The 26632-nt window shown below is 48.3% G+C and overlaps 1 protein-coding gene across 1 annotated transcript; it reads left to right on the top strand.

The window, feature by feature from the left end:
* The first annotated feature begins 496 nt into the window (after positions 1–496).
* C10H9orf152 (chromosome 10 C9orf152 homolog) lies at positions 497–6806 on the top strand. The gene is made up of 2 exons (XM_031450177.2): positions 497–1213; positions 4893–6806. Exons 1-2 carry the CDS (start codon positions 1021–1023, stop codon positions 5417–5419), a joined length of 720 nt encoding a protein of 239 aa, XP_031306037.1. The 5' UTR covers positions 497–1020; the 3' UTR covers positions 5420–6806.
* The last annotated feature ends 19826 nt before the right edge of the window (positions 6807–26632 follow it).

The raw sequence follows: 26632 nt of genomic DNA, 5'->3' as shown, positions 1-26632 counted from the left end.
CTCTGTTTCCACTGCCTCTGTGGGTATGCTGGGTAATTGGGTGACTATGAAAGAAGATACAAAGGAACATAATTGGCCAAATGGAGCCAGGATACGTTGAAGCTGGTGAAAGAGAGAGAGGGTTTAGGATTTTAAGAGGGTGTAGCCATGGTGGGGCTGGCAGGCAGAGGAGGAGGGCGGCGCGCCTTGCTGTCGGTAAGATGAACACCAGCTTAACGGGTTGGGAGATGCTAAGACCACAGAGGCTACATCCAATGTGGGGCTGGCTAGAGGCCAGGACCCCCCTGGGTCTGGGGATGTGTGTTGGGGGGTGAGTGAAGGTCTTGGGGAGCACCTCTGTGGCTGGGTCTCCCTCTGCCTGGATGCCCGTGCACATCCCTGAGGCACCAGTTTTGTGAGGCTGTAGAGGGTGCTCCTTTTCCAACTGCCAACCAAACAGGCAGGTTTGCTGACGAGCATTCAGGTTCCAGTCCAAGAGCTGAGCAGGCACTTGGCATTGCCTAGCACTAGCTCCAGCTCTGCCAGGAGACAGGAGGCTTCACAGTAGCTCTTGGGGTCGGATTCTAAACTTTGGGATCAAACAGTGAAGGACCTGGAATAGAACACTCCTTGGACCCCAGCAGGACTCTGAGCAGCTGTGTTTGTCTTTCTTCGTCCCCAGCTCCTCCCCTCGCCTCTTGCCCATCAATTTCTCCTTTTTATTGACTCCTTGCCCTTTCCGCCTCCTGCTGCCCCCAGGTCCTCACTCTTCCCTCACCCCATTCACCCCTGCTACTAGCACCTTCCTCCACTCTTTCCTTCCCTCTCGGCACCCCTTCCTTCCTTCCTCCCCAGTGTCCCCCCTCACTGCCCCCTTTTCCTTCTCCTTACCGCCCCGCCTTCTCCCTCCTTTTCCCCCTCTCCCTACCTCGTCCTCCTCCTTGTCCTTCCACCTTCCTCCTCACTCCTCTCTCCTCTCCCTGAGCCCCACCACCTCCCCCCAGCCCCTCCCATCAGTGTTTGCTTTTCTCCCGGATCCGGATGAAGGGGTTGCCCTGCCCGTGCCCTGCCCTGCCCCACTTCTGGCAGCCGGGGTCTCGCTTCATGGCCGAGAGCTCCAGGACTCAGGCCCCAGGGAAGGGGCCCCTGCTCAGCGTCCAGCTCCTGAGAGCCCAGTATGAAGGCTTGAGACGGCAGCAGAGGGCCCAGTCCCACCTGGTGGTGCTCCCGAAAGGTACGACTGGGCACGTGCTGGGAGCAGAAGGGAAGGGGGAAGGGCCTGGCTACCAGCAGGATGGGTGGTGGGGCTGCGGGCAGGGCAGGGCAGGGCCAGGGCTCTGCCGGGCCCTCCCGATGGGGAAGAGCAGGGAGCCCGGTTCAGGGCAGCTCTGCTGGGCTCAGACCCCCTGCCCACTGAGCCAGGGGCCTCAGCACGTGCTGTTTCTTGCTGGACTGGTTTGCCCTGTGAGCCGGGCTTGGCCCCACTGATAGGCCAGATGTGGAAGATGGGAGCTGTGCTTCCTGGCTGGGTCTCAAGGAGGCAAACCAGAGAAACTGGCTCTGGGGAGTGAAGACGTGGCATTCCCCACAGTCTGGGCCCTGGCCAGAGGAGTGCAGGGCTCAGGGACCCAGGAGGCACCCGGTGGCACCCAGGCTTACTGAGGGAACCCCTCACACCTCTGACAGCAGCCAGGAAGGGGCGGTGAGACAGGGGAGCTCCTCCTCCAGGGAGAAGCCAATTCCTTTTGGGAACTCAGATTTATTCCAGGAAGAAGTCATGAGCCAGGGCTCAGAAAGCAAGCAATGGTCAAGTCCCAGCCCTGCATCCTCTAACAGAGAGGGACAAGTCAAGAGAGGTAGGAAGAACCCCTCAAAGGGCAAGGCTGTGCCCTGGGAATTCCTGGCTTATTTATACAGTCTCATTGAGTGGCCCACTTCACGTGAGGCCAGGCTGGGAGGGGATGCGGGCCAGAGGGATCTCACTGTCTGGGCTGGGAAGTGTGGTGCCCTGGGCTGAAGGCACCCATCTTTCATTTCTTGGGTTCTTGCCAACCAGTGGGATCCCCCTATCCCTGGAGGGCATAAGCTGAAAGCTTCCTAAAGTCCTATCCCCTTCTCAACGGTGTTTATCCATCCAGTCACTCAGCGAACATTCACTTAAACCCCTAGTAACCAGATTTAACACACTTCTGATTCAGACACAGATCCACGGGCTGGGCATGTCCCAAAGCCATCTCAAACTCGGCAGGCCCCCTAGAATCCTTGCCCCAAGCCTCCCCACTGCTGGCCCTTCCTCCTGCATCATCACCACGGTGATGTGATGTGCAAGTGAGTCAGGGCAGATTAAAACAAGGAGGAGAGCTCAGGTCCTGCATCCCCAGGGAAGACTTCTGATTCCCCCAGGTTTGGTCAGGATCGTTCCAGGCATTTCTAGCAGTCCACATTCTTGCTCTAATGGTGAGAAGGAGTGCGCTGTCTGAGGGGGTATTCCTGAACTTGGCCTCACATTCAGGAGAAGAGCCTGAATGTGAGCCCCAGCTCTGTCACTTAACGTGCTCTGTGCAGCTTTGAACAAGTTATGTAAATGACATTGTGACTCAGTTTTCTCATCTGTCAATTGGGAATAACTGTAGTCCCCAAATTATAGGGTTGTGGTAGGAATTAAATAAATTAATATGTATAAAGCTCCTCAGAGCTTTCTGTGCTGACTAGCTGAGGACCACTAGGGCACCACGTCACATGAGTCTGAATTGGAATGACACTTGGAGCACTTGGTCTGCGCATGAGGAATAAGGGGCTTCTCCAGGGAGAAATCAGAGTAAGATCACAGATTATAGGTGAAAATGATGGTGGGGGGCAAAAAAGTAAATTTTGCTGCCTACACTTTAGCAACAGGGTAGATGGTGGTACCGTTGATTGAGATCAGGAATACAGGAGAAAAAGATTTCTGGTAGGGAGAGATGAATTTGTTTTTGAATTTGTTTTTAAGTATGCTGCATCTGAGATAGTTGTCTGTAAAACTGCCAACCAACCTGGATCTCAGGAGAGAAATTTGGGCTGAAGCTCTAGATCTGGGGTCATCCACATATAGGTGGTAGCGGAAGCCATGGGCACTGTGGAGGGTCAGTGTGTATATGGCTAAGAGGCTAGGGTGACAATTAGAGTCCTGGAAAACTCAAATACTCAGGGAAGACAGCAGTCAGAATGGCAGCAGAGGAATATTATTTAGCCTGAAGAAGGAAGGAAATTCTGATGCATGCTCTTGGATGAACATAGGTGAACCTTGAGGACATTATGCCAAGTGAAATAAGGCAGTCACGGGGAGGCGGGTATAGCTCTGTGGTGGAGCACGTGCCTAGCATGCACGAGGTCCTGGTTCAATCCCCAGTACCTCCGTTAAAAAAAAAAGTACATAAAAAATTTTTTTAATGGCTAAGATGGTTACATTTTATGTTGTGTGTGTCTCACAATTAATTTTTCTGAGAAAACGAGGAGGTATTTATGCCAGGAAGCCAAGCAGGGAGAGGGAATTTAGAAAACAGTGGTCCTCTGTGCCCAGCACGGCAGAGAGACCCAGGAAAACAGTGACCATGGAGACTGGCTGTGACTGAAGCTGGATTTTCATGTCTCAAAACACTGGGTTGTATCTGGAAGGGCAGGTATGCTGGGAGCTAATTAGTGGAAGGAAGGCCTCTGGAATTAGCTTTCTCCATCCTGTCTTGGTGTCACAGAATGTATTTAGGTTCCAGAAATGCGGTGACAGGTGTTCTGGATTTCCCAGCACTGGAGTTCAGGGGCTTCCTTCTGATTCCCTCCCACCATGTACTCTGTCACCTGCAGGGCCTCCCGCAGTGACAGATGTCAAAGCACTCAAGGGAGCCTCACTGACATCTCAGAGGGAATTCCAGGCTGGTCACAGACCTACTTTCTATAGGAAAATGCCTCTCAGTCATTCCTCCAACTCTCGCTGCCACCAAGAGTTGACAAGAAACTATCACGTTCCACCAAGTGGTAAAAAGCTGTCCCTGAGAAGGAAGAGAGCCTTGGTCTGCCTTCTCATCCCTAAAGCCAGTTTCGGGGCGGGGGAGCAGCAGATGCTGTAAACATCATATCCCATAGGACAGTGTCTACAGGAGAGAAAGATAAAGGCCAGTCCTCCAAAAGGAGCTGCTTCAAAACAGCTCCTCCCGCCTCTGCCTTGGGTGGCAAACCCCTTATCAGAATCCCGGGACACAAAACCCTGGAAGTGAAGAATTACCTTTTCCACAGGCAGGTGTTGTGAACCCACACATGTGGGTGAACACACGCATGCTGTTGCTCCTTCTCATGCTTTCAGCCTGAAATGCTGGTTCCCCAGCTCTCCCTAGGGTTCACTCCCGCACTGCCGTCAAAGACCAAAGTCTGTTACTAGACTCGATCATGCTTGAATTTTTTTCCATTGCATTGATTACCACCTGAAATTTTATTATCCTAATTTATTTGCTATTCTCTTTCTACTCTGCTAGAACACATCATGAAGGGTTGGATTTTGTCTCAATGTTCACTCCTGTAGACCCAGGACCTAGGATAAATGATGCCTGGCGCATTCTAAGTGCTTAGTAAATATTTGTTGGATGAATGAGTAAGTGTATGTGAACACGCGTGTGTGTGTGTGTGTGTGTGTGTGAGAGAGAGAGAGACAGCGTGTGTGTGGGTGTAAACATGTGGCTCAGGAGGCAGGTCATGCGTGTGAGCGAGTGGAACCACGTGAGTACCCACCAACGCATGGATACCCACATGCAATGTACTGGGTACCTGGCCCCCCTGATGTTTTGAGCATGACCTGCCTTCAGCTTGAAAGCTCTAAGACCCCCAGAATGGGAGCCACCTCTGTGCCTTCCAGTGGTGACCCTGCTGGTGCCTTCCTTTCTCAGGAGGGAACATGCCCGCGCTTGCGGAGTCCATGGTCAATGCTGTTTGGATTAACAAGGAGAGAAGGCCTTCGCTGTCCCTCGAAGAGGTGGGTCCTGAGGCAGAGGGGATGCTGGAGGAGGCTGACCAAGTCTCTCTTCGGGCCCCCGAGTCTCCATGGCACACACAATTAGAGGTGCACTGCTTGGCCCAAACCTTCCACCAGGAAACCAGCCATCAGGTAAAACACAAGGACAAGTTCACAGGATCTGAGCAAAGCCTCCCTCAGGAAGGAGACCCAGGTTTGCTGGAAGAAAATAAGGTGACTCCGCAAGAGACCATGATCCCTGAGGCAGCCCAGCATGGAGGTCAAGTGGGAGACCCCCAAACAAAGGCAGTGGGATCCAGCCTAAACACCGGCGTTCAGTGCCCTCCTTCCATAAAGAACCCACACAGGTCTGGAAAACCAGCTCACTATCCGTTTCCCCAGAGGAAAACCCCCAGGATCTCCCAAGCCGCCCGGAACCTGGGCTTATACGGCCCAGCCTAAAGCTTTCTGCTCAAAGGTCTCAAGCTCGAGGCCCTCTCTGTCCTCATCAAAGGGCCCGGGAGACAGAGGCACCACTAGGGCCTTAGCTTTGAACAAGGACTGGACCAAGTCAATTGTAGGGACTGTGGGGAATGAACTTCACTGTGGCCATGTGCTCTTGTCCTTCAAAAGGGAAGAGATCTTCCCAGACCAGACTGCTCACAGCTCAGCAGGAAAGAGTGCCGTCCGATCAACGCCGCCCCATTCTGCTTGTGTAAGAAGACACTGCTACTGAGTCCTGGAAAGTCCAGTAGGATATCTGCTCACTCCCTAGCACTAGAGAATTCTGAAACATGAAGACGGGGACCCTAGCCAATGCGTGCCTCGCAGTGCCTTGGTGTCAACCGGCGTGGGCAATCTTGCTTTCAGGAACTTCTGAAGACTTCTCACCTGTTTTGGAAAAGATGAGCTCTGAGAACTGTCTTTTTCTGGTTGCTATGCCTGGAGGCCAGCTCACTTAGAAGTTACTCTATTCATTGGTAGTGACCACACCTTTTCAGCATGAGCCTCCCAAAGTATGGTGACCCTGGGTATAAGGGTCGATGCCACCTGCTGTTTGAGGGTCTTTAGGAAGGGTTGGTCACCTCTCCCCTCTCACTGAGACTGCACATTCCAGTCTCATTACAGATTTGTTTCCTTCCCTCCTTCCCTCCACCCTTCCTTTCTTTCTTTCTACTTTTCTATTCATCTGTCTCCCCTCTCTCTCCAAATTAAACACTGCCAATCTTTGAAGATTTATTATAATAGGAGCCTGAGAGAAGAAGACAAAGAAATGTTCCTGCTTGGAAAATATGTGTTCCTCAAAAACTGCTCCCCTTTCAGCCAAATTTAAATCACTCAGCTCCTTCCTGGTATATTTTAAACCAAAGACAAAGTGAAGCAGGTGTTACTTGGGTGACGGGGAAGAAAGCATCTTAGCTAGTTAATGTTTAACTTTAATAATGATACTTAAACACAGCGAAAGTGCCTTCTCCTTGTGCCAGATTCTCTCTCTGTAAAGTTTTATCCACATCTTCCTTTTCTCCTTGCGGTGACCCAGTCTTGCCCATCCACACTGAGAGTTGTTAACTAGGAGTGTCATTACCTGTCAAAAATATGTATGTGCCGTCTCCTTAGGCCACCCTGAAATTCCCTCCAAGTTGGGGATTAATTATGATTCCTTTTGTGAATAACTAATAAGAGCCAGTTGTTAATTTTTTTATAGTCTAATGAAAAACAAGACCATTTTCTGAAAAAACAAAACAAAACTGTGTCCTTTACTTTTGTTTTAAAGAGGATTCCTACAAATAACTCTTCTTTCTACAGTGTATCAATCAGGATAGACTATGTTTTGCTGAGTAACAAATGACCCCCCGCATCTCACAATGGAAGTTTTTTTTTTTTTTTTTTTTTCCATTCATGAAAATTCCACTGTAGATTCGGGCAAACTTCCAGGGCAGCCCTCCTACACATATTACCAACCATCCAGGCTGCTTCATTGTCATGGCACCACCATATCAATACTGGTTTCCCTAATCACTCCAGCAGGAGAGGAAAGTGCCTTAATTGTTATGAACTGGCTCTCAAATCACTTTGCTCACTGCTCACATTATGTTTCATTGTCCAAAGCAAGTACTATGGGCATATCTCCACTTCAAGGGTATGAGGAAGTGCAATTATTCCATGTGCAGGAAGGAGAGAAGGAGTAGAGACATGGATGAGTGGTGCTAATGGCTCACAGGATAGAGAGGAGCCAGGTCATAGCACAGTAAGTAGCTATTAAGGGTTTTACATATGAGACAAAAATGATTTGATTTTCAGTTTAACCAGATGGCTCTGGTTGTCTAAGGAGAATGAGTTGATGGTCATGCTAAGAGGCAATGTCGGGGGCGGGGGGGGGGGAATGGCCAGGGCAAGCTGAGTAGGAAAGATACTATTAGCTCAAGCAAGAGTTGGGTAGAAGTGGGGAAAAAGTAGAAACATTGATATAAGTTTATTTTGGAGAAAGAATCAATAGGATTTACTGCAGGAAAATTACAAGTTCAATTTGAAAGATGCTGAGTTTGAGATGATCAGACACACAAATGAAGACATCCAATAGGCAAGTGGTTAAATGAGACTAGAGTTCTGGGCTAGACATTAAGAATCAAAGTGTTATGAGTATGCAGAGGTACCTAGAATGAGAAAGGATGGGCTCACCGACACAGAGTGTAGAGGGAAGACAGGATCCAGAATGGGTCCTGAAAAGTCTCAGTTTACTTAGTTGAAAAATCACTAGGGACTTTTACAATCCTTCCTTAGAAGAGGTGGGGTAAAGGGAGGAGGAGACAGCGAGGGACATGGAAGAGAGGTGACCAGGAGAGGAGGAGAGCCTGGGGCCCGGAGTCTCAGACCTCAGAGGCAAGAGAAAGGGCGAGACTTTGCACAGGTCACTCACTCCCCTGTGCACACATTTCACAAGTGCCCATTTTCTGGAGTCCACATTCTTCTATCTGGAGCTGCGTTTCCTTGACATGGGTTTAAGAGGCCAGAGTCCAAGAGGCAATACCGGATATGCAAAAGCTTTTCAGCCAAGGACAGGTCAGGTCAGTGTTAGCAAGTGTAAGTCAGAGGCGACTGACAGCCACCAAGGCTGACCTGCTGATAGTGCCTTTGCCCCAGAGGCCTGGATTTCCCCTGGGACCGGGTGTGGGGTGGGACTGAGGATTAAGTGTTCCCTGAGGTAGAGTTTAAAGGGAGAGGGGGCAAGAGGAGGGCTGGTTTGAATCCTGCCCCCTCCCTTTCCACAAGGCTGCTTCTGCCAGGAGCATTAGAACAGAACGGTCTGTTTCCCAAGCACACCCATACACTTCTCCCAACCCCTAGGCTGTCAAACCCGCTGGGACAAAGGGCTCAGATTATATCTGGGTTGCCACACCACCTTCCCTGATTTTCTCTTCCCAGCCAGTCATGAGTAGAGCTAACCTTCTCCCTTACTCTCCACAGTGTTAGCAGAAGAAGGTTTTCCTAAAATAGAGAATAACCAGCTCACCTTGCAAATCCTTCATCAGGCGGGTTACCCTAGGGTCACCCAGCCTTCCAGCCCACAATGAGGACTCCCCCACGTGGCTGCCACAGATAAGCTTCCATCTTCCCGGGCTTGGAGGCGAGGCGGGGGCATTTGGGCTCCAGTCTCAGCACTGCCATTGGTAGACGTCACCTGGGCTGAGTTACTTAACTCTCAGAGCCACAGATTCCCCAGTTGTAAAACGGTAGGTGGCGGGGGTGGGGGCGGATAATAGAAGTGGGGGTGGAGTAGGCGAGAGGCTTCTCATTAGCTGTCAATTCTAACCCATCGCCACTAGGGGGCAGGCTCCCCCACCTCAGGCCGGCTCAGCCTGATTCCCTAACTTTTCAGTCACTCCCTGTCATTAAACCTCTTTCATTCCAGTTCTTAAGACTTGAAACGATTTTGAATTATAAAATCTCAGATTCGAGTCACATCTCTACCTCCCTGATTTACATCTTTAATATTAGAGGGAGGGGCGTGGTCGTCTTGCTCACACGCCCCGCCCCCTTCTGTTCGCAGGGCTTTTTAGTGTGAGGGTAGAAAGACACGTGGAACAGACGGCGCATTCTGTGACTGGCTGTGGTGTGGTTTTGGTCTCTTTTGCCTGGACCTTTTACGCCGACCTGGGTCAGGGTCTGCAGGCTTGGTGTGGACTGGGGATCGTCGGCACAGGCTCCTGCAGGTGAGAGACTATTGCAACAGCTCCCTCAGCCCTAGGAGACTGGTAATGTCTGTTCATGCTGCCAGCCGTCCCTCCACACAGTTGCACTGGAGGTCCACCTCTCTTTGCAGTGCCCTGAGCTCATCTGCCCTCTGCCGACCGAACTTAGGCCCGGGGACAGGGGCAGGGGGTATTTTCTGCGTCTTTGTGTTAGAGCAGGCAGATAGCTAGATATGAGCAGAGAAAGGGGGACACAGACCAAATGGCAGGAATTGGGCAGAAAGGAGGGGCAGAGGCCAAATGCAGGAAACCACACATCATGTAAGCACCAGGGGTCCCTGGGCAGAGAAAGAAAAGCAGGAACCTTTGGGCTGATAAGGGATCACACCTTTTGGGGTGATAAGTGGCCTGGAGAAGAACAAAGAAAGATGAGAAAAGGCAGGAATATCCAGTGTCCGAATGTAACCTTTTGCTCATTATGCCCTCATTTCAATAAAATTAGCCTTGCAGGTCAGAAGTACCCGTCAGGCACCAACGCCATGACACTTCCGATCCAGACTAAATAAGGACAAAAATCCCTCCTCCCTTTGGGAAGGAGGAGTTAGGATGATAATCAGGGAATATGACCCCAAACCCTTCCCTCCCCAATGAATATTCCGCCCATTCATATTTATACCCTATGTAGCTAACTTGCCAAAGAAACTCAGGGCAGCCACCCACCTGAGCCTGCCCGCTCTCCCCTGAGAGTGTACTATCCATCCTTTAATAAATCCTCACTTTACTTTTTTAACCTCTGCGTCTTGTCTCTGAATTCCTCCTGGGACGGGACAAGAACTTGGAACATCGGTTGCCGGCAACATATGGGTGGTGACCATCCTTTCACCGTATCTTCCTGGCTGTTCTATACTGTCATCTTTCCCACTGATCTCTCTCTGCATCTCCTGGAGCAAGCCTACTCTGAGCAATCATGCAACTGGGAAATAAAGTGTTGCTCCGCCCCCTTTCCCGCAGATACTACCGTCTTTAAAAAAAAAAAAAAACCTCTTTGGCCTTCCTGCCCCTCCCCCTTGTCTTGGAGCAGAACTAGTCAAGCGTTCACTTCCATGGAGAAGAGAAGACGGAATGGCCTTCACACAAATGTAAATGTCCTAAGATCAACAAGGCGGGACACTAGTTCAAGTGCTGAGCACAGATTTTCACCCCTATCCCACTACGGCAGTGAGGAACAGAAAATTTCCATTTGTACAGAGGTGACTGGGTGTTTTAAAGAGAGAATGAAGGTTTGCAGAGGGGGCGAGTACGGGCTCTGACGTCAGGGGAGTGAAATATTACAGAGAGAAGGAAGGGTTTGCTAGCGGGCACTTACCAAACTTAGGTTCCTACCATCCCACAGAGGCGAGGAGACAGGGACCTACCTTCCTTCAGGTGTTGGCTAGCACGAAATAGTAAATTCTTCTGGCATCGTTGCAATTTCTCAGGCAGGCTCTCTAAGCCGGGCTGGGGCCCTCCTGGGGTTGTGGGCTTGGCCTGTCAGAAACTACGTTCAGGTTGGCTCAGGTCTTCAGGCCAAGGCTGAGGGCTAATCAGATGAGCAGAGGACTCAGAGGAGCCTGGCTAGAGTTCAGGCCAGGTCAGTCCCCAGAGGCAGCCTCCTGCCAGCCTCCTGTCACTCTGGGAAAGGAGTCCTGCCCATCCCGTCAAACTGGTTTCTCTCCCAGCCGGCACCGCACTGGGGCTGCACTTCTCAAATCTTCTCAGGCATCAGAATCACCTGGAGGGCTCATTAAATCCCAGATGGCTGATCCCAGTCCCATCAGTTTCCCACCAGGCAGTTGTGAAGGGGCAGGGCAAGAATTTGCATTTCTAACAGGTTCCCAGGTGATACTGATGGTGCCGGTCTGGGGACCACACCTATAGGACCACTGCTCCTGGGACTGTGGCTGACCCACAAAGCTGATGATTCTTCAAATGTGGGGGGGCCTTTGTGCCTTCTGTTTGCTGTGGATTATACACAGCCTTTGGGGGACAAGGGGGAAGTGTCCGTGGGTGCCACAACTCTCCCGTGGTAGTGGCTACTCCATAGTGTACCCCCCACCCCATCCCACCTCCTGGCTGTGCTAGGCTAAGGGGGGCTATGGACAGAGACAGGAGACTGTCACCACTCTCACTGTGTCCCAGCTGAGTGAGAGGACCCTGTTTCTGCTTTTTAGTAGGAAATTAATCCTGCAGTACACCTGCAGTCAGAAAGGAGAATTTCCTTCCAGAAAATGAGCTATTGATTGGGTGCAAAGAAATCCCCAAATCCCCAGCCATTTTCCAAGTCCAGAACTTTCCAGGCATCCGGGCTGCAGGTGTCCTCACAGCGGTGTTCGAATACCGCATCCTGCCCTGGTTCCCTCCTGGCCCTCTCCTTAAGCGTTCAGGCTCCTCCAAAGGTGCCTCGAGCCCTCTCACTGCATCAGCAGACACCAACTTAAGCCACTGGCTAGGAAAACGGCTTCTTCCAAAGTTCCCTGCCTTCCCAGAAAATAGGGTTTTGTTAGTGTCTCCGTATGTGTGTGGAGGGGGCTCCGCCGCCACAGCAGATGGAGTGGGTCAGTGGGGATGCTGGAGAAAAGGGCTCTAAGAGTCAGGTTCCTTCCCTCCTTAGGGGAACTAGAGTCAAGTTCTCCTCTGAATGTCATACCCATCCATCACATGTCCCACTGGCTGTGGAAGAACCAATGCCCCACAGAGGCACTGGTTATGTCCAGTCTCTTTTTTGATCATATATATTATTTTGGAAAAAAAAATTTTTTTGGCTTTGTTCTCTTGGGTTTTGAGAGAGGCATCTGGAAATTCTTTTCACTTCTGGAAAAGTTAGAAATATTCTTTGGGGAGTCCCTCCAGGCTCAGGTCTCTCCTGAGGGGAATCCTTCTTCTTTGGGGTGACTGTCGTGTTTGTTTAAGATCTCTGCATCCCAAGTTGTGATGCAAGTGGTACCCCGGATTGAAGGCCAGTCGTTCCAACACGGGTCTATAACTTGCTTCCAGGTGGCACAGCGAGCAGATTGCAAAAGGAGAATCAAACTCAGGCAGCCACACTCTAGAGTCACTCTCTATAAACTCTTAACTACTGTTAAATTAATTAAACAAGGAGGCCGTCAGACTGGCGTGGCTCTCGCGTGGTGGTGGCCCATGGCAGCAAACCGAAATCCACGCCCATAAATGCCTCAAGTTTACGAAATCGAAAGCTAAGGTCAACGAATCACGAGCGGCCATCTAGGCTTTATGCGCTAGACCATCAATTTCCGACCTGGCTTCCCAGTCTTCTCTATTAAAAGTCTCTCCCCAGCTCCTGTCCATTTCCTAAAAGGTTCCTAACCATTTCCGGTTTGGTGCCCCTCGATTGGAATTGAATTTTGCTCAAATAACTCTCTTCGTTTATCTTTTGACACTATGATACTTAAACCACCTCCCCCCGGCTCCTCGCCTTCCTTATGTCTATGGCTTCATAGCTGGGACGTCGCCTTCGAGGACTGGTGGTGAAACTGATGCTTCCATCTGTTTGAGAAGCGTTTGACATTTTCTAAACACTGCTTCCTAAAACTAACCTCTCCCCAGCCTTTGAGGCATTGGCCTTCCCAACTCTGTGTAAACATCCCTTTAGGTCACTTCCTTATTGTTGAGAAAGACCCAGTTCATCTACTTGCAACATTTTTCATCTGCACATAAATTCCTGAAGTTTACTTAACCAGTTGCAATGTGTTTTTCCTAAAGCGAATGAACAACACGCTTCCTACAGTGTTCAAAGGACCTAACTTTTCATTTTCATCTTATTTCTTGGATTTGTGGCAATTACATTATGTTTTCCCCTCAACTTCCATCCAGAAAGAGAACACACCCACTATGTATCATTAACCCCTTCACCTCCCCTTTGTCCAGTCATTGATGAATCTACCCCCTGAGTTCCCAAGTCCAGGATGATAACCAAGTGCTCGCTTTGGCAGGACATACACTAAGAACAGAATAACAACCAAGACTTGGCAGCATGTCAATCCCTCTGCCCTGGCTGAGACATAGAGGAAAAGGCTGGTGGTGGCCCAACTGCGTCTTCTGCCAACCCAAACTCCGAGTGTTTTTAAGGTGGGCTTGAGCCAGCCCTCAAAATCACCACCAGGTCCAGATCCAGGTTAGCAAAATCTCCCAGGGCAGGAGCTGCTCCCCTTCCCGAGAAATGGAGGCGCTCTTGTGGCTGGAGTGTCCTGGATGTCAACCAATAATAATAATAATAATGCAGGAGACTGCAAATAAGAAAAAGAATTTATTTGGGGTCTTAAGAATTGCAATTTGGGAGATATCAATTGGCGTAATCCTCAAGGAGTGTTCTGAGGTCGAGAAAATCAGGGGCTTACAGAGACAAAAAGCCACGAGATTGTGCAAAACTGCCTGGTGAGAACTGCGATTGACTTTGACGTGAGACCGGAAGCATTTGTCCTTAAAGAATCTCCAGCTGTTTTAGGGTTGGGGTCCTGTAGGTAAATAGGCCGCCAGAGGCGTTTGAGGGCAAAGTTCTGACCTGTTTTCTGAGTCTCTGGCAAGTGTTCTGGATGACTTCATCAGCTCAAAGGTCAGATTCCATCCAGGCTGAGGCGTGCAAAGGTCACACTCCCCTAGTGGTCTCCCAGCTCCATTTTGGAGAGCTCTGTTAGCAATGCTGACCCCATTTTGACTTTCCATCCACGTGAGAGAGTCCGTCCCTGCTCCTGCCCCAGCCACGGACTCTTGCCCCGCCAGTCTCAGACTCTGCTTGCCAGACTGTCCCCCAAGACCAGAGCCTTTTTCTCCTCTTATGGTGCTGTTCCCGCGACACGCGTGGCTACACTCACAACCTGAGGCCTGGGACAAATTGCCCCCCAGATCCGAGCCTCCTCTCTGCTGACCGCAGCTACAGGCTGGCAAGATCCTAGGGAAGACCCCTGACCCGCCACCCGCCACCCGCCACCACCAGCCTCCAAAGGGCGTGTGTGCCAAAGAGACTCAAAACTAGTGCCAAACCCTGGTGAGGTGGCCCCCCCACGGCCTGCCAGCCACCCGGGCCTGAGGCTCACAACACGGTCGGCCCTGTCCCTTGAGACAGTGCTTCCCACCCCTGACTGCACACGAGAATCATCAGGAAGCTTAGAGAACATTCCATTAAATTCCAGTCTCCGGAGGAGGGCCTGGGCGTTGGTGCCCTCTGTTTGGCTTTTCCATCAAGGCATGAAATATGCGAAGTGTGGGAAGTGCGCTAATCTTGTATTAGTTCAAAGATTTATTTTTACATATATATCCACTTATTTTCACAGATATAAATAGATACACACACTTGTGTAACACAGACCAAGACAAACATTTCCAGAAAGTTTCTTTGAGCCTCTTCCCAGTCATCAACCACGATTTATTTTTTCGTTGCCCGTTTCTTTTTTTTTTTTTGGCCACTGTGAATAAAACTAGTATCATTATTTTTACAGGTCCTTTGGTGGACGTTTGTTCATTTGTTTTTTATTTCTTTGTTAAATTCCTGCTCCCCTCCTTTTTTTTTTTTTTTTTTTTTTTTTTTTGCATTTGCCTGGCCTTGAGCATGAAATGGAAAGAAAGCATTACCACTCCCAGGTGTGTGCCCAAAATAATTGAAAACAAGCTCAAATAAGTACTTGCACATGCACGTTCAGAGAAGCACTACTCACAAAAGCCAAAGGCTGGACATAGTGCCGATGGCTGTGACGGATGGATGGATGGATGAACGAAATGAGGTCTAACCATACAATGCACGATTATTCAGCCTTGAAAAGGCAAGAAATGCAGGACCACGCCACAACGTAGATGAACTTGGAAAATATGATGCTAAGTGAAAGAAGTCAGTCATAAAAGGTCACCTATTGTGTGATTCCACGTGTAGGAAATGTCAAGGGCTGGCCAATCCATGGATCAGCGGCTGCCAGGGCTGGGGGAGAGGCACGGGGAGTGACTGTTCCATGATTATGAAGGTGATGTTTCTGTTTGGGATGATGAACATGTTTCAGAACTAGCTAGAGGGGGTGGTCGTATATTATTGTGAACGTACTAAGTGTACTGACTTGTTCACTTGAAAGTGGTCAGTTTCATGTTATGTGAATTTCATCTCAATCACTTATTTCTTCAAACTTCCGTCTGCTTGGCCAGCAAACCCTCTGACTGCATCCTCTGTCTCATCCGCATGGTTCTGTCCCGGGCACTCAGCCCTTTTCACCGCTGCGTCCCTCTTACGTCTCTGCAGGTGGTTGAGTGCCTGTGGGACACCCAACCCTGCTCACTCACCCGACACCTAGGACTCATTCTCTTTTATTTTTTTCGCTGTACTAGTCTTTAATGAAAGCTGTCCGCAGGATTACTTTATCCCTGCATCTTCTCAATCGTTTGCCCTTTTGCCCTTTTCCTCCCCCATCTGTGAGATTTGGCTTCTTTGTCCCATTTTAGTCTCGTGATGAGCGCCTTGCTGGGGTGGACAGTGGGTGGGTGGGCAGTCATGCCATCGGCCTTCTCCCGCTGCGCCCATTCAGCGTAGATGACACATTTCTTCCTGTAAACCTGGACCACTTCGCCAACTTGCTGCCCTTTGTAATGTCCTCGTATGACCTGAACTTCATCATCCTTTCCGATGGGCACGGATCGAATATTGTACTTCTGTCTCAGCTCTTTGGAAAGCACGGGAAGACACCCCTTCAGTGATGGCCACAATAGGGAAGACCCAGGACCCGTTTTAAATGGGCCCCAGGAATTATAGACTTTAGTCTGAGAGTGGAATCATCTCCATGCCCGTGCTCCTCTAATTTATTCTTCCTCCGCTTTCGATGGAGGCTCAGGTGGACTGGATGGAGTCCGCTGATGGTGGGCTCGGAAGAGGAAGTTCGGACATCATGTGGCTCGGACCTGCTCAGCCCGCCCGGTCCTCGCTCTCCTCCACCTGCCTTGGGTGGACGTGCGTGTTTACCGCTCGCTTGCAAGGAGAGAAGTTCACGGGAATTCTCTCTGGTCACGTTGACCAAGCCCAGAGAGTCACTATTGAGAGCCCCCCCCCCCCAATTCACCTTATAATGAACCTTCTCTTTTCCAAGTCACCGGACTGATTGCCAAGGACCAAGTGCACCTGGCAAGCAGGTGGTTTAGGTGCCATTAAAATTAGGAGTAGGAGAGTGCAGCAAGAAGATACGTGCGTTAATGACACATCCGTTACCTTAAACGTTCCATTGCTGAAGGGACCCACAGTTCAGCCTGTACTCAGACCGCCTTGTGACAGGCCAAGGGGCAACACGGCCACCCCTGGAGAGAGAGGTGCATCGGAGGGGTCTGGCACCCCCAGGCTGCTCTGTCCTCCCACTGCTGCGTCACACAGATCTTGTCCCACCACCACCACCAGCAGCGAACGTGCAAAGCACTGGAGAACTGGAAGCCCTGTGCCTACGTGAGATGGCAGTTTCTTTTATTTACTGATTTTTGTTGAAGTACAGCTGACTTACGATGTTGTGTTAGTTTCTGGTGTATAGCATCGTGATTCAGTTTTTTATATATATATTCTTTTTCATTATACGTTATTACAAGCTATTGAATGTAGTTCCCTGAGCTGTACAGTAGGACTTTGTTGTTTATCTATATAGTAGTGTGTACCTGCTAATCTCAAACTCCTAATCTATCCCTCCTCCCCCTTCCCCTTTGGTAACCGCATATTTGTTTTCTATGTTTGCTGTTTGCCAGACTAAATGACATGGTACCACCAGAATCCGGTTTGTAAGTTCATTTGTATCACTTTTTAGATTCCACATAAGTGATATCATGTATTTATCTTTCTCTGTCTGACTTACTTCACTTAGTATGATAATCTCGAGGTCCATCCATATTGCTGCAAATGACATTATTTCATTCTTTTTATGGCTGTGTAGTATTCCATTGTATAAATATACCATATCTTCTTTGTCCAGTCATCTGTCAGTGGAAATTTGGGTTGTTTCCATGTCTTGGCTATTGTAAATAGTTCTCCTATGAACACTGAGGTGTATTCATCTTTTCAAACTAGAGTTCCCTCTGGATGTGTGCCCAGGAGTGGGATTGGTGGATCATATGGCAAGTCTATTTTTAGTTTTTAAAGGAATCTCCATACTGTTTTCCACAGTGGATGCACCAGATTACATTCTGTTGGGAGTTTCTTATAGTGAGCTGGTCCTCTCAGCACATTCCAGATACATGGCCAGACTTAAATGTCAACTGCCCACCCTGCCCCGGCTGCCCAGATTCCACAAATACCAGATGATACCGTAAACCCAAGTATTATTACTAAGCATTGCTGGCAGGCTGATACACCCTTCCTACTCATGAGCCCGTGGTTCAAGAACATCATTTATCTTTAGTGAATGCATTCTCTAGTGTCTGCTAAGCGTCACTGCCACAATCCAACAGCTCTGGAGATAAGCATGAGGTCATTATAGACCAGCTGAGATTAATGCAGACTAAATGACATGGCACCACCAGAATCTTCTTCTGGACAATCTGTATGGCTCACTACCAGAGTCAGAGAAACCAGCATGAGTATAAGGAATTGCATGACCCTGAGAGGCTCCAAAAACCTTCCAGCTGCCCTGGAGCGAGACGCAGGTAATGTGACTGAGGGACGTATGGACACTGTCAACTTAATTGTATCCATGAGTGATCGTCCTTGCGGCTTCGTAGCCCAGGCTAAACGCCCCACTAGTCCCCACTAAGCATGCCAGTGCTGCTCCCCTGGTGCGCAGGATGTGTGGGATACGGGTGTCCATGTGATGTTTGGGTGGCACAAGGTGACGTGTGTTATCCTTTGTGTTAAGATACAGGGGAAATCTTGATCCATCCAGAGGACTTTTCAGGACCAGTGGTTCCTTTCATCCGTTCTGGTGACGATTCTTCTTCCCACAGTTTGTGCGATTGTAAATATGGGAAGAGATAAACTAGATGTGGACTTGTAATGAGGGAGGAAATGCAAACTTAAACAAGTTTTTAACAGCTTATTCCTTTGGACTTCACTTGAGTTGTTCCCTTGCCAGCTTCTGTGGTCACAGGCAAAATCCTAGGATTACTGTTAATTTATCTCTAGAAGCCAGTCTGTTGTCTTAATCCATGCTGGGAAGCCACAGCTACTGAGGAGCCAGGGAACGGGCACACCTGTGCTTTCAGTAAACGGCTTTACTGCATCTTACCATCTCCTAAGGCTGGACCATGCCCCCCAGACAGGTCCTGAGGGTGATGGAAGAATGGGTGAAAACAAGTTTGACTCTAAAAGACTGCTTAAAACAAGCTGCCCTCACAGTCTACCGAGGCAATAGAAATAAAAGCAAAAATAAACAAATGGGAACTAATTAAACTTACAACCTTTTTTCACAGCAAAGGATACCATTAATAAAATAAAAAGATAATCTATGGAATGGGAGAAAATATTTGAAAACAATGCACCTGACAAGGGCTTAATTTCCAGAATATACAAACAGCTCATACAACTCAATAACAAAAAACCAGATAACCCAATCCAAAAATGGGCAGAAGACTTAAACAAACATTTCTCCAGTGAAGACATATAAATGGCCAATAGGTACAGGAAAAGATGCTCAATATCACTAATTATCAGGGAAATGCAAATCAAAACTATGATGAGGTATCACCTCACACCAGTCAGAATGGCCATCATTCAGAAGTCTACAAATACTGGAGAGGCTGTGGAGAAGTGGAACTCTCCTACACTGTTGGTAGGAATGCAGTTTGGTGCAGCCATTATGGAAAACAGTATGGAGATTCCTTAAAAAAAACTAAAATAGACTTACCATGTGATCCAGCAATCCCACTCCTGGGCATATATCCAGAGGGAACTCTAATTTGAAAAGACACATGCACCTCTGTGTTCATAGCAGCACTATTTACAATAGCCAAGACATGGAAGCAACCTAAATGTCCAATGACAGATGACTGGATAAAGAAGATGTGGTATATTTATACAATGGAATACTACTCAGCCATAAAAAGGAATAAAATAATGCTATTTGCAGCAACATGGATGGTCCTGGAGATCGTCATTCTAAATGAAGTAAATCAGACAGAGAAAGAAAAGTGATATGATACATTTATATGTGGAATCTGAAAAAAAGAAAAGGGACCCAAATGAACTTATTTACAAAACAGAGACAGACTCACAGACATTAAAAAACAAACTCATGGTTATCTTGGGGAAAGGGGGTAGGGGAGGGACAAATTAGGAGTTTGGGATGAGCAGATACAAACTACTATATATAAAATAGATAAACAACAAGTTCCCACCGTATAGCACAGGAAATCAAATTCAATAGCTTGTACAACCTATAATGAAAAATACAAAAAAGAATATATATATATATATATATATATATATATATATATATATCTGAATCACCATGCTGTACACCAGAAGTTTACACATTGTAAATAAACTACACTTTAAAAAAAACCAAAACAACAAAAACCAAAAAACAAACCTGCCCTCAGATCTCAAATGCTCCCCTTGGACTGTAATGTGAGAGAGAAACTTCTGTCTTCTTTCAGCTACTGAATTAATTATTGGGTCTATTATTAATTAATACATTAATTAGTGTTGACAGCCTACCTTCACCCTACCCGATACAGAAACAGACACCTAGAATTGGGGCGATTGCGTAAAATGTACGTGGGTGTGTGTGTGCGTACATGTGAACAGTAGGGGCCGAGGAAAACGGGTGCTTCAGGTTGGAGAAGGGAGAGGATTTCTGTGATGCTGCAGAACATTTACAGACCTCAGTAGGTATCTGTGATAACTTAGAGGGCAGACTACTTGCCTATGTGCCCATGGAAGCAGTTGGAAAGAACAAAGATCTTAAGGGGTGTTGGCTTTAGTGACAGTGGCTGCTTTTAACAGAGACTGTCATGCCCCACTCAGATCCCCACACCTTCGCCACTCCAGTGAACAAGTCCAAATTTCAACCATCATAGAATCATCTTCTTCTTGGCGCTGGTCTGTGCTGAAGATAGACTCTATGGAGAGAAAGCAGAGCTGGCCCAGGACCAAGACTGGAGGTTGGTCTGTTACTGAATCAAGTCGATGAGAAGGAAAGTTTGGGGCGTAGGAGCACAGGCTTTGGCGCTGACTGCAGAGGTTGGATCCGCCTCTCACCCCAGGTCACATCACCTGGAGCAAGTTATTCAAACTCTCAGTGGGAGTTTCCTCATTTTTAAAATGCAGATGATACTAATAGGAGGAAGTGCCTCAAGGGAGTGTTGTAAGAACTAAAGGAAACAATTCGTGGAAATTGCTCAGCACAGCGGGTGCAAGGCAAGCCGGTAAGAGCCAGGCGCCATTATCAGCGGAAGCATGCAGGTGTCTGCTGCCACCTGGTGGCCAATGTTAGTTTTCTACTGCAATGTAAATGTAAGTGAAGAGCCACGTTTGACCTCCATGTCGGATTGTGGAAGTGGTAGTTTTCATTGTAGTGCTTTTAGAGTTGCCATTTGTAGATCTCAGTGGATTCCCATCTTGTGTGAAGAGTGGGAATCGTCCTCCTGACCCCTCAGGAAGGCTCATGGCCGTGGAAGCTGCTTTTACCTTGGAGACCACTGCCATCTAGTGGCCACATTTCATCCCTGCAGGCAAAGGTGAGCATCTTGAAGTCAACGGAAAATCATTGAAGAGGATCAATGGCGAGGCTGATAAATATGGCGATTCTGTAGCCTTTGTGTCATCTTGGGAAGTTCCTTCCTAAATGTCTCCTTGCAAGCTCCTAGCATCCTTTGACCCTCCACTGATGAGTTCTGGAATCTTTCTAGCTTTTGCACTTGCTTGACCTTGGAACAGCTTTGTGTCCACAGCCCCAATGCTAAGGAAGAGCTCCCCCAATTCCAGCTGAAACCATCCTGATAAACCCTATTTTTACTTATTCTATTATGCACAGAGCTTGACACACATTCGGTACTTAGTGTTTGCTGACTGAATGCAGGGCTTTAAAGGAAGTGAATTCTGGGGGGGGGGGTGGAATAACAAAGTACTAGGGATGTAATGTATAAATGGTAAATATAATTAACACAGCTGGTTGTTACGTATGAAAGTTAAGAGAGGAAATCCTAAGCGTTCTCATCACAAGGAAAAAAAATTGTTTTCTTTTTCTTCTATTTTGTTTCTGTAGGAGATGATGGGTGGTCAGTAGACTTACTGTGGTCATCATTTCATGGTGTATGTGAGTCAAATCATTATGCTGAACATCTTACACCTATACAGTGCTGTATGTCCATTAGATCTCAATAAAACTGGACGAAGATAAATTAATTAAAAAATAAAAAATAAAGGGAGGAAACTCTGAGCTCATCTGTACCAACTATTCACCAAGCAATTTATACGTAACTTATTTAATCCTCACAGCAACTCCCTAAGTCAGAAATCTGATCTAGATGAAGCCAGTGGTCAATTGTCCCCCTGAATGAATGATGCACCTCAAACCTGAGTTCCCTGCCTGATCCCAAAGGCTGAACGCTTGTCCGAGAGACACTCACACTATAAGTGGAACTTGCTCACAGATATGGGGAAATTGTCTGCAACACAGTCTACTGTCATGTATTTGTCTTCCCGCCTCTCTTCTTCCCCATCCTCGATCACAGATCCTGGTAACGGGGTGGGCGCATGACCTAGGCTGGGGTTTTTTTTACAATCTAGGACTAATCATGAGCATCAGAAGAGCTGGTCGGAATCCTGACTCTCTTGATCGCCCCCACCTGTGACTGGTTCAGAAGAACCACTCCAGGAGGCAAACGAAACCTCCTGTTAATTAGGCTCTAGCTCCACACCATCTAGGTCATCCTGTGTGTCTTCCAGTCACAGGAGTTTTGTTCTCCAACAGTTATTAAATATTCAGGAATTTTGAGAACCAGTTGTTCAACAGTTGGGATCTTGAAATTAGCCATCATAGGAATATTCACATCACGGAAATTAGCAAGCACTCATCAGGACAAATGGGAGAGATGGGCGTGGCTCCATCGACCAGGAGTAATCTCGTGGCCTGTTGGCTTTAGTCCTATTTGGGCTCTCACTCCGTGTGCACCTGTTACAGGTTAGAGCCCGCCTCCAGTGCTCCCTTGTGGTTTTCCATCCCTCAATTAACACAAAGGGTTTACCAACTGGGCCACTGTCAGCCTGCGCTTGGAGGCTTCCTAGAGGCAGGAGAGCTGGAGTTTCAGAGAACTAACAACACAGCCCCTTTGCAAAGCCCCTCCCTCAGTCGCTGGCATGGCCGTGTCTCCTGGGACCAATGACATAGGCCAGTTCAGCCCCTCAAGGACTTTGACTCCTTTTACTTTGATATTGGCCCCCAGGAGTTTCTGAAGTGGTTGTGTCACAAAGCAAGTACAACCCCTCCCTTAGTCTAGTGAGTCTGAACCCTGGCTACGCGTTAGAAACATGTGAGGAGCTGCCAGAACAGACCCGTGTGCTGACCCCCATTTAGATAAAATGATCAGATTCTCTAGGGATAAGGACCAAGTGCCAGTAATTTAAAGAGCTGTCTCGGATGGTCCTGACTTGCGGTGCAGTCGGGGTTCAGAACCACAGCACTGGGCGGGGATGCTCAAGGCTTATATTCGAGTCCCTGGGGATCCTGTTAATTTCTATTCATGCCTGGGCTCCAGCCCAGATCAACTGAATCCAAACATTAAAGCTCTCCAAGTGAGGCAGACAGAGTCGGAACTGAGAATTGCTGCTCAGGACCAAATCAGAATTCCCTCTCATTTTGCATCTTGCAAACCACATTATTTTGCAACCACATTATTCAAACAAGTTTATGTTATTGAGCCCTGATGCTGCTATCACCCTACACAGTAAGACCTTCTTCCAACGCTTTAGTGAATCCCTTGATCTCAGCCTGAAATTAAAGTCTGAACGTAGATAGATATTATCTTCACTTTATGTTTCCTTCTTAATCTGCTCAGCCCTGGTCGGAGGGCCTCACTAGAGAGTCTGAGTGAAGTCCAGGTCCTGCGATGCCAAGACCCACAAAGCGAGCTGCAATGCTGGAAAAACACATGAAAGCCCCCAAGAAATATCCAAAACCCTCAGAGGGCTACAGGTGACTGTATCTGCAGCTTATAAACCCTGCATCAGTTCCCCAAGTTTTCAACCTAAGTAGTATTACTTACATTGCCGACCAGTGATTCTCAAAGTGAGGGTCTTGGACCAGAAGCAGCAACTCCAGGAAACTCATTAGAAAATTCTTGGGAGAAAAAAATTTATTGGGCCAAATGCCAGTCGTTCTGCATCAGAAACGCTGGGTATGGGCCAGCGTCTCTGTTTCACAAGCCCTTCAGGTGATGCAGAGGTCCACCCAAATTTTGACAAATCAGCGATCCTCAGAGGCCAATCACGGTCATCAGCTGAAGACCACGGCAGAGGCAGACTGTTGTCTGAACGGGAGGGCAGGGAAAAGCCAAAGGAGAGGAAGAGAGATTCGTGATTTTGCTTCTCTAGGGGACCAGCGGATCCACTCCAGTTGAGGTAGACATAGAATAAAGCTTCTGGGTAATCCTCCCATCAAGGTTAACTGACACTGAGATGATTATATCTTGGTGGAATTAAGAAAAAAAAAATCTGCATCCTGCAAACATTTCTTTTCTGAGAAAGCATCTGGGTAACAATTAGAAACTGCCAGAGGGTCACCTGCAGATCCTTACAGAGGCCGCACGCTTTGTCTTGTCGTCTCACATATTTAAAACTGTTTGAGGGGGAGGGTATAGCCCCAGTGGTAGAGTGCATGCTTAGCATGCACGAGGTCCTGGATTCGATCCCCAGTACCTCCTCCAAATAGAAATAAATTAATAAACCTAATTACCTCCCCCTCATAATACAAACAAATGAAAACCAAAGAAAACCTTTCGAATTCTTCCTTTTGATCCCCCATTTGTTCTCTGTGCCCCGAGAAGTCCGGGTCTGAGTCTTGTGTGGGTGGCGGGCAGGGAGACACCCTCTTGTGGTCCAAGGAGCCCATCACTCAAAGGGGCACGGCTACCAAGTAACCTGGTGGCCTCACGGGCCCACATCAGTCTCTTCCCCGCCCGTGAAGCAGGGGAGACGAGCCAGGGGTAGTGGTCATGGGCCCCCGCCAGCTCCCCACTGCGCTCTGCCTCCCTGCCCTCGGCCCCTTAGAGGCTAATCCCTCACATTGGTGGGTTTTCAGGAAAGGCCTCCTCAGTAAGAATCACCCCCAAATTCTGACCGTATCAGGCACCCCGCTGCCTTGCGTTGCACAGCCTGCGTGCCCAGCCCAGCCCCGCCCACCCAACCTCGGTCCTGGGTACCGTGACTCACCTGGCGCTGCCTGATGCCCCCAGGTGCTGGCAATGATGGACGGAAAGAGGACCAGGACGCTGAATCCACAGCCATCACACTACTGCTCCTGTTTAGGGGGGACCCCAAGGGCAGAGAGCTTCCTTCCTTATTAGCTGCTGACCTGGGGGCTGAACGTTGGCCCGAAAGACTCCTCTCGTTCCTCTCAAGCTGTGTGGCCTCTTTGGTTCCTTTCCCTGGACTCTTAGTCCCCCATCCCTTTGTTTTCTGCTCACAGCTTTAATTGTGGTATAATTTACATGCTTAAAAAGTTACTCATTTCTAAGTGTACAATTGAATGATTTTCAGTAATTATGAAATTGTACAATTAACACCGCCATTTAATTTCAGCACATTTTCATCACCCCGTTTGCACTTTTGGTTCCTTTTTGGCAACAGGGATGCCCGGGCCGTCTCCTCCCCCATCTCCTGGGAGAGCTGATCCCAAAGGAAAGAGCCCAGAGGGAGTTTTTTCAAATAAACTTTTTTTGCTGCAGCCACCAAAACCCTGCTCTCTGCGCAAGACTTGAGCCCCTATCATGGCCTTGGCCTTGGCCCACCAGAGCCGTCTTCCTGGACAGCACAGTGGGAAGAGGTGTCTAAGGTCACCTGGACCCCCACACATCACCAGGTCTACTGGGCCTTGCACGTGAAGTGCCGGTGTGCGTCTCTGTGGGAAGACTGGGTAAGAGCGATGCTTGAGTCAGGATGCCCAGGCTCAAATTCAGGTGCTACTATTCATGAGCTATGTGGCAGCACTTTCCTAACATATGAAATGGCAATCAAAACAGTGTTGGGAGGGGGGAGGGTATAGCTCAAGTGCTAGAGCGCATGCTTAGCATGCATGAGGTCCTGGGTTCAATCCCCAGCACCTCCTCTAAAAATCAACTATACCTAATTACCACCCCGCCCAAAACTTTTAAAAATAAAATAAATTAATTTAAAAATAAATAAATTAAAAATAAATTGCATTAAAAACAAAGCAAAACAAAGTGTATCTCATGGAGGTGCTGTAAGAAACAAATAGAAGACGTTCATGGAAAGATGCCAAGTGCCCGTCCATTCTCAATGCTTCATAAATGTTATGTTAGAGTTGGATCACATTTTCAAAGGGGCCTGTCAACCCCCTGCCCTCAAAATTCTGCACTCTCACCCCAGAGAGGTTGGAAGATGCCAGAGAGAAGCCTCCAGCTGCCCAGAACGGGAGGAAACGGCTGGAAATCTTGGGAGGTGTGGGATGGGGGAAGGTTGGAAGAAGTTGTAGAAGTGGGAAGAGATGGACAAAGAGGCAGCTGGAAAGGAGACCCCAGGAAGAGCAGGAAACAGGAGGTCTGGGTGCAAGTTAGTGCCCGGGGTTAGGCTGTGGGATGGACGGGAACAGCTGAGTGTGGACTCCAGCCAGGGCAGCTGGAGACAACCTTGCAAAGGGAGCGCTGGGAACAGCCTGTTACCGGGGTGCACCACCAGCTTGTCTTGCTTCCTTGGTTCCAAATGTTCAAGAAACAGACGCCGCCACCACGGAATTAGAGGCAAGAGCGCAGGCTTGCCACCCCTGGGCTGCCCGGTCACCCAAACTCCCTCGGCAGTCAAACAAGCAACCATCGTTTATAAAAACACAACACACACTGGGTTTTAATGAGAAAATAATTGTATACTTGCGTTGAATGCCTCACAATCACTATAAAACCAAAGCAGGATAGTAACATTTAAGTGGTTAACATACACAGGAGAGCCAGATACAGAGTATAATTTTCAAACACAGTATTGCTGCTTTTCCCCCCTCCTCCTCCGAAAAAGAAAAAAAAAAGTCATTTGGGTCGAGAGCAACACAAAATCAAAAATTGGCAGCTCACTCACTGAATGCTTAAAATTCAGGAAATTGATTCTGTCACTAAAACTGGATATATTCACCATCGCTAAACACTTAGGCTATTTGTTTTTTCAATACATAGTTTAATTACATCCATTCTTTAGTTGGAAAAAAAGGTTTATCTGTCTTCAGAGACAAGAGTCAACACTGTTTGAGTGTCCCTTGCAACGCTGTGTGTGTGTGTTTGTGTGTGTTGTGTGTATCTGTGGACAGTGATCTACATACGGCTT

Source organism: Camelus dromedarius, chromosome 10 (assembly GCF_036321535.1).
Source record: "Camelus dromedarius isolate mCamDro1 chromosome 10, mCamDro1.pat, whole genome shotgun sequence".
NCBI lineage: Eukaryota > Metazoa > Chordata > Mammalia > Artiodactyla > Camelidae > Camelus > Camelus dromedarius.
The sequence above is the reverse complement of the archived record's forward strand: the minus strand, read 5'-3'. Positions and strand labels throughout refer to the sequence as shown.

Coding starts and splice junctions, on each gene's coding strand:
- C10H9orf152 (XM_031450177.2), top strand. CDS start 1,021: ATGAAGGGGTTGCCCTGCCCGTGCCCTGCCCTGCCCCACTTCTGGCAG. Junction 1,214..4,892: donor CCTGGTGGTGCTCCCGAAAG/GTACGACTGGGC, acceptor TTCCTTTCTCAG/GAGGGAACATGCCCGCGCTT.